The following is a 7,738-nucleotide window of genomic DNA, read 5'->3' as shown; positions in this document are numbered from 1 at the left end:
AACAACATAATTGTATTGAAAAGCCTAACAAAGATGCATCTTGTAATAAAACAAAAGGAAAAACAACAAAGGAAGCTTCCTGTTTCGTAATAATGGGATAAAAACGTACCCAATTGCTGGAGCTAAATACTACTTACTTCCTGTTGCTTTGATTCTTCAATAGTAGAAATTCGTCACAAATAGTACAAATTTGATTCTTCGGTACATGAGAAGCATGCATGGGATTGTCCGATTCCTTTCTTCTGCGTGTAGATATATGTATGCATCCATTCTTTGTTTTGTCGTTTTAATAAAGATGTAACATTGGTGTGGAAAAGTTGTGCTTGCTTCCAGAGCTTGCAATGGAGACAATGCTCACAATGCAAGGGCGTTAACAGAAAGAAACAGACCCAGTATATACATATGGCATGGGGCATGTATAGTTCACCTGTCTTGGCACATGCATGTGTGCTCGACCAAACTAAACACCCCAAATTAAAAATGTCTTGTCCGATCAATGTCGACGAAGCACAGGGAAGTCGAGCCATCAGCGTGGCCGACTCTGCTCCAGGCGATGCGACCCTGGCGGTCACTGAGATCAACGTGACGGGGAAGCGCGGCATCCCGGTGTTTGTGGCGCCACTGCACAGCCAGAGAGAAAGTGATGGCCAAGGCCGCCGCGCCACTGTGGAGGAGATGATGGGCATGGGGTTTCAGGGCTTCCTCCTCCTGGAGGAGAGGGACGACGACGATCCGGTTGCGCAGCGCAAGAAGTGGTTCAAGGAGATGCGCGGGTGGCTGATGGTGCTGGCCACCGTTGCAGCGTCCGTGACCTACCAGGCCGGCCTGAACCCGCCCGGCGGGTTCTGGCAGGACGACAAAGAGCACCAGATCGCTGGCAACCCGGTGCTCCGGGACAAGCACTGGTCAAGGTACATGATCTTCTACTACTTTAACGCCACAGCGTTCGTGACGTCGCTCGTGATCATGGTGCTGCTGATGAGCGAGCGGTTCTACCACACGGAGGCCAAGGTGTTGGCGCTCATGCTCACCACCTTCATCGACCTCATCAGCCTCATCGGCGCCTACATCGCCGGCACCACGCGCTTCTTCTCCTCCTGCATCTACATCATCGTCATCGTTTGCGTTGCCTTTGCTGGGGTCATCTACATCGGAGAGTACGTTTGGTGTGGTGTGATGCAATATATATGTGCTTGTGCGTGGCTCCTAATCGAATGCAATGCAATGCAGCTTCATGCTCTTTTTTTTTCAGGGTAATGGAAGAAATATGCAAATTCTTCATGAGAAAGATGCCTTGCATGCTCCGACTGCTGCAGAGCAGGTGGTTCCCGGTGCCGGCTGAGGTGGCGAGGAGTCTGCAGCAGCCCGAGGAGCGCATTAGCCAGACGAGAACAACGGCGAGGAACAATCAGAGCGGTGGCTCCTGCGCCTGCTGTGCGCCGCGCGCGGAGGGCTGAACGTGCGCGGGCACCACGTGGTGACCTTCTCGAGGGGCAGTCGGCAGTGAATTGGATCTGATTAAGCGTAGTGTAGCATAGTAGTAGGAATTATTACAAAGAGGCTTTCAATAACCCCTGTCTTCGAGTACTTTTAAGTCCACATTATTTTCCCAACCAATTGTAGACATAATAAAATTCTTGATTGATACCTGTTGATATTAATAAAGGCTGCCTATGCTACATCATGTTTGTTTTTTTATACTTCTATGAATATGTATGATCTATCTCAACAATGAGTTGAGGAGGATTGAGCTTTCTGGGTCCAGTTGATTTAGCACCTGGACTGGATTCCTCAGGTCCTTTCTTTAAAAATAAAAGTTTAATTTTTAACCATTGAACTATAGTTGAAGTTCAGTTAGTTTTGGCCACCAAAAAAACTCAGAAACTAGATATCTTTGATCATGAAACTTTGGAAATAAACTGGACAAATAATTTAGCCTTTTAGCTGGTTTCGAAGGTGGTTTTGCTGCTATACATATTTTCTGAAGTACTCAATTTAACTTAATATCTCAAAATTCATAACCACTTTATTTTTAAATAAAAAACAAAACCAATACCAAAATTGAACTATCATAAAAACATAATCTATCTATCTACTGATGCTCAATTTAGATTTATTTGGATCTTATTTGTTCCTTTGCAAGTGTTTTAATTTATTTCTCGTAGGTATGACGGTTACTTACTTAAATTATCGATATGTGCTTTACTTTATTTTGTTGTATGTTTAGTTTATTGCAGGATGTTGCAGCCCCTAACTTGTCAAGTGATCACAATAAAGTGTTATCCATTCTATAATGAAATTATATGGTGGAGCAACCCACCTATGAGCATGGTGCTGCCTTCGTGGTCGTCTATGTACTTGGAATATATATCCTTATGGTCGATCATTTAATCTAATATAGCATAAAACGACAAGTTAACTGCATAACGGGTGCAATTACAAGCAATAAAACACTATAAAAAGAACAAAAAAGATCCAAACGACTATAACTCGGGAGCATAAAAAAGTATCAATCTTTTTAGTTCAACGGCCAAAACCAGACTCCAATGATATTCATGGTTAAAAAAAGATATGCTTCTTCCTAAAAAATACATGGGCGAATTCTTTTTTTTATCTACTTAGTAAACTCATGTGAATTGTTTGATTTTGATCCAACACACCTCATGTGTTCCTGTTCCCAGTCTGACTATGTTCTTCGCTCCCATGTTCATTAGCTTGCTTACAAGAATACAACGTTTTTATATGGCAAAGACCATTGAGTTCTTTGAAAATAAAGGGGATCATTTTTTCGAATCAAGGTATAAACGCAAACATCCATGGACATGTATCCACACTCACCGATGGATTTCAAGATTGACAAAGTCACCATAGGAGTCTTAGTGATGAATCAGAATCACTTTATGAGACCGTTTGGTCGGTGGACTGGATTCTGATCCACAAGAAAATATATTTTTTCTTTAAAATCATCCAAATAAAAATATGCTTAAAAATCCAAACTTTTTTATAGGCAAGAACAACTCAAATACAATCCATTTCAACTAGCTGCATAAAAAGAGTATAACTGAAAAATATAATTGCTAGAATAGGAGGAAAAGAAACGGAAGTGATTCACATGCGAAACCAGTCTTTTGCTGATTCGATCGAGCATTGCAAAAACGGGAAACATTCTGGAGCGATTCTGCTTAAAATGTTTCTGTTGTCCAGCTGTCAGAACCGTTTCTTCCTTCCAAATGACCCCTAAATGTGAAAGAAATAATTTCTAGTTTTATTTGAGTCCGTTTAAAGAGTTGGGGTCCCTAATTTAGTCTTTTTACTTTGAACATGCATGCTACACTGTGAAGGCGCAATGCAAGGATATTGAGTTTTAATAAGTGCAACTCTGCTTTGCTCAATCATAGGCCTTCCAGAATCTGGTCTGGGTCTCATCCCCCTAGCTTAAGAAACGGACACTAGCTAGAAGATGGGTTTCAATTTCATCAGTTTTAATAACTGCAAAGAAGGTTATATGATTTTTCTCCATTTCCACATCGATCTGTATTGGTAATCGTCTTGTTGCTGGGCAGTCCCTGAATATATTTCTATGTTATATATAAGAGTTAGCAACAGGAAGCAGCATATGTTCAATAATCTAGTACGCATATGATATGAGAAGGAATACAAACAACGAAGGTGATGAAGCAATGACGATACGATTACATTTCGTGAAGCAAGCTGCGAATTTGATCATCTTCCGGTGTTAAAAAAAAAAAGAACGGATCAGTGAAGAGTTTGACTCACGGCACTTGACTCACACTACGAAATATGCATGCATGCGAATGCCAGGTAGACAGTAGTCCCTACATAAAAGGAACGAACAGGATTAGACCTCGATCGGACAACATGTGTATACAACTGGAGCATATTCCTTCCTGCCATGATCGGAGACCTTGATGACACGAAAAAGATTTGTTGCAAAGCTAAAGACACCACCTGGTACTTTTCTTCTTTGGTACGTTATGCGCGCAGACGTGCCCCCATAAAACGTATCAAAATTTAGTTAGGCGCGCACCTAGCTAGCAGCTTTTGAAGAACGTCTCGTCGTCACGTAGCTTTCCATCATTCATGGCTCCAAATCAGATGCCTCCGGAGACAGGACACGCTCCAGCGGAGGAGGAGCCGCCGCGGCCCAAGGGCATTCTGGAACGGATGCACAAGTACCTCCTCCTGCTTGCCATCCTCGCCGCCACGGTCACCTACAACGCTGGCCTCAGCCCACCCGGCGGCGTCTGGGCTGACGACGCCGATGGACACCTCGCCGGCGACCCCGTGCTGCAGGTACGTACGTACCCATTGCATGCATGCATTGGTTATGTATTTATTAACTGAACGTGTAACACACTCTACCATGGTTATCTCACTGCCAGGCTCACTACGCCGCGCGGTACAACGTGTTCTTCTACTGCAACGCGACGGCGTTCGTGGCGTCGCTGGTGATCATCATGCTGCTGCTGAGCAGCACCTTCAGCTTCCACGGGTACCGCGTCCGCGCGCTGCAGACGGCCATGGTGCTGGACCTGCTGGGCCTCATGGGCGCCTTCACGGCGGGGAGCTGCCGGAAGGTCAGGACGTCGGCGTACATCGTGGCGCTCGCCTGCGCCTGCGTCGCCTACCTCGTCGTGCACCTGCTGCTGCACTTCTGGGTCCGGAGCAGCCGCTGCCCGTCCACCCGCCGGGAGGTCTCCGAGCTGCTCAATCTGCACCGCCTCTGCCTCTGTTGCTGTTGCTGTGGCCGGAGTGACGACGGCGCTGCCGCCGCGCAAGATGCTCCCAGCTGAGGGACACGCGCACGCGTGTGATTATCAAGGTTGTTAGTCGCGGTGTTTGTATGCATGGTGTGCGAGTGAAATATGCCTCATAACAAGAAGTCTGGTCCATGAGGAGTCAATCCGATCATTGGTGCTTTGACTGTCAAGAGTCAAATATACTCCGGCTGTATATAGGAGTTTTATATAGAAACTGAAAAGTCCGACTCATGCATAGTGCTATGTATGAGAATACACATACATTTATTTTTTTACCATGGATAAATGAAAATAATAAAAAAATGTCAGGTTTGGCCAGTCATGTCCAATCAAAAAGGTCCGGTGTGCAAGTAAACTCATAAAAAGAGGTTGAATTAGAGGCTTTTTATGTAAACCACTAGAAAACAAAGCTAAGACAGTGCAAGTGGGAATTGGAATCAGGTTTTCTGAATTCCGTTGTTTGGATGCATGGAATTGAGATATGGATTAACAATTCCAATACCTTCGTGTTAGACTATAACTAAAACTGAGCTCTCCCAGTAGAAAGCCTCACCCCTCTGTATTGGATGAAATTGGGAGTCCCCTTGAAAGCCCTAGTTTAGTTTTCGCTATATGATGAAACCTATTGGACTAACCATATACTCTAAGTGTGAAATTGAGATAGGTTGGTCCAAGTCCAAGAGATGGAGCTAGATGGCACTTAAGTGATGGAGGTGGGCAAAAGATGATGATCTTGTGCTCTCACTTGGAAAAGAAGAAAGAGAAAAACAAAATGAGCTTAAGGCAAAGGTATAAATCATAGGGCTATTTTGTTTTGCTGGTCAAGACACTCTAGAGAGTGTGACCTGGTTTATGATAGATAGCCGTACTATGAAGAGGAGAAAATCATGGTAAAAACGGTTATCAAGTACTACTAGGTGAAATAATTCATGCATATGTATTAGGACCTAGTGAGTGCTAACTTGAACCTTGAAAATGCTTTGGTAAAATGCTAAAAGATGTGCACAAGTGTTGTGACACTTTGGTATTGGCATATGGAAGAAAGGGTGAAAGAATAGAGCAAAGGTAGAAGGTGTAGGGGTGTCGGACCCTGTTGGCAGGGCATCGGCCCATGCGTCGCCGGTCCAACGGCTTACCCTACACTCACATAGAAAATGGCGCGAGCCTCAGGATCGGCTCGGCAAGGGCATCGGCCTTCGGCGCCGGTCCGACGGATGACCAAAAAACACGAGCAGAGATAGAGAGCAGCCGAAACGTGTCATACCGACACTGTGTACGTCCGATGAGATTTTCACAGTTCTAGACCTCTCCATGTAGATTTTACACCCCGTTGGACCGACACTGTTCATGTCCGAGTCTGAGTCTGACAGTGGGTCCAGCGGTCACGACAGAGAGCCGTTGCGCATGGCAATAGTCAAATTTGAAGGGAAGGACACGCGGTGCATGGGTGTTCATCGCAGGAGGGCATCAGACCCAGGTGTCTTGGTCCGAGTCTCGAAAGCGCGAGTCCGATGGTCGGTTTCGGGGCCAACGACTAGTGGAGCCTTAGGGGTCCTGTTTAAGGCCTTTGGCTGGTCTTTGCTCACTCTCTTGGAAATTTTTACATGTGATACATCCCTCTTGAGCTGAGCAACCCTCTCCCACTCATCTCCTTACTGTTGTGCATCTAAACTAAGATTGAGTGGTTCCTAGTGCATTTGCTTGAGTGATTACATCAAGTGGCACTTGGGGATCTTTTTGCTGAGGTTCTCTTGTTACTCTTGGTGGTTGCCGCCACCTATACGCCTTGGAGCAGCGGAGGATTGTTGGCACGAGTTGGTGATTGTTCGTGGCCACATCTGGGATTCTTGTGAGGGGTTCTTGTGCCTATTCCCCGACAGAGCGCCAAAGGCAACTCTAGTAAATTGCTCGTGACTTATGTACCCTCATTTGTGTTGGTTCTTACAGCGCCTAAGTGTTGGGCTAGGCGTGGTGCCTATTAGCGCGTGAACCACCAGTAAGTGCGTCGTCACAACATGGATTAAGTTGATGACAAGAAACAGAACCATAGGATAAAATCGTGTCTCATTGTCTATTCGATTTCTCATTGGATTTTAATATTGGACACTCACACCGGTTCGGTATCGCATTCCTATCACTTGTATTTACATTTCTATCTTTCATCTTGTGATAGTAGTTGCTTGCCTTGCTTAGCTTGTGTAGCTAGTAGAGTAGACTAGTGATTAGTTGTGAGCTAGTTTATCTAGTTATTCTTGCTAGCTAGCTCACTAGTTAGTTTAGTAGCAACTTAGCTCTCTTGTGTGATTTTAAAGATCATAGCAAACTAGAAATTGGTAGGTGGCTTGCCTTTTTAAGTAAGCTACAGCAAACGCATCATCATCATTAGTTGACTAACACCTTGCTCTCTAGTGTTTTGTAGAAAAAATTATTAGGCTATTCACCTCTCTAGCCATTTAGGACCTTTCACCCCTGACCCCGGCACCTCCCTCACCGGCCTTCCCCCGACGCCGCCCCCGATCAGCTCGTCACATGACCCCACCTATGCCGTCTCCTAGCTGGGATGACTCCTCTTCGTTCGCTCCGTCTTCCCTAACTATGGTCGACCACCTCCTTCTTCCAGCTCTGACACGCTCCAGCCTACAACCTCCTTCCTCCGACCAATTCCTCTTCTCTAGCTTGATAGACTCCAACCGACCACCTCCTTCTACCGTAGCTTTGGCAAGCTCCTTCTTTCCCAACTCTAGAGGTGCGGTTGCTATCGTTGACCAGAAGAGCCAGGAGAAGATGTGTCAATTCTATGTACATCCAAATAATAGATTGGGTAGTGTAAGATATTTCAAATATAAGGCTGCTTTGGTATTGGTATTCAATGCAATTCCAGCACATTCAATATTTACATCCAAACGGACCTTAGTATATTTGAATGGTATATTGAACTGACAGTACAACGCCCAATT

At 45.1% G+C, this 7,738-nt stretch overlaps 2 protein-coding genes across 2 annotated transcripts; both read left to right on the top strand.

Annotated features, from left to right (window-relative positions):
- The first annotated feature begins 480 nt into the window (after positions 1-480).
- On the top strand, positions 481-1,602 carry LOC136525283 (uncharacterized). The gene is made up of 2 exons (XM_066518285.1): positions 481-1,157; positions 1,253-1,602. The coding sequence occupies exons 1-2, from the start codon at positions 481-483 to the stop codon at positions 1,455-1,457; spliced, it is 882 nt and encodes a 293-aa protein (XP_066374382.1). The 3' UTR covers positions 1,458-1,602.
- Positions 1,603-4,101: 2,499 nt separating this feature from the next.
- LOC136526959 (uncharacterized) lies at positions 4,102-4,931 on the top strand. The gene is made up of 2 exons (XM_066519534.1): positions 4,102-4,314; positions 4,404-4,931. Exons 1-2 carry the CDS (start codon positions 4,102-4,104, stop codon positions 4,812-4,814), a joined length of 624 nt encoding a protein of 207 aa, XP_066375631.1. The 3' UTR covers positions 4,815-4,931.
- Positions 4,932-7,738: the final 2,807 nt, after the last annotated feature.

This window comes from Miscanthus floridulus, chromosome 19, assembly GCF_019320115.1.
Source record: "Miscanthus floridulus cultivar M001 chromosome 19, ASM1932011v1, whole genome shotgun sequence".
Taxonomy (NCBI): domain Eukaryota; kingdom Viridiplantae; phylum Streptophyta; class Magnoliopsida; order Poales; family Poaceae; genus Miscanthus; species Miscanthus floridulus.
The sequence above is the reverse complement of the archived record's forward strand: the minus strand, read 5'-3'. Positions and strand labels throughout refer to the sequence as shown.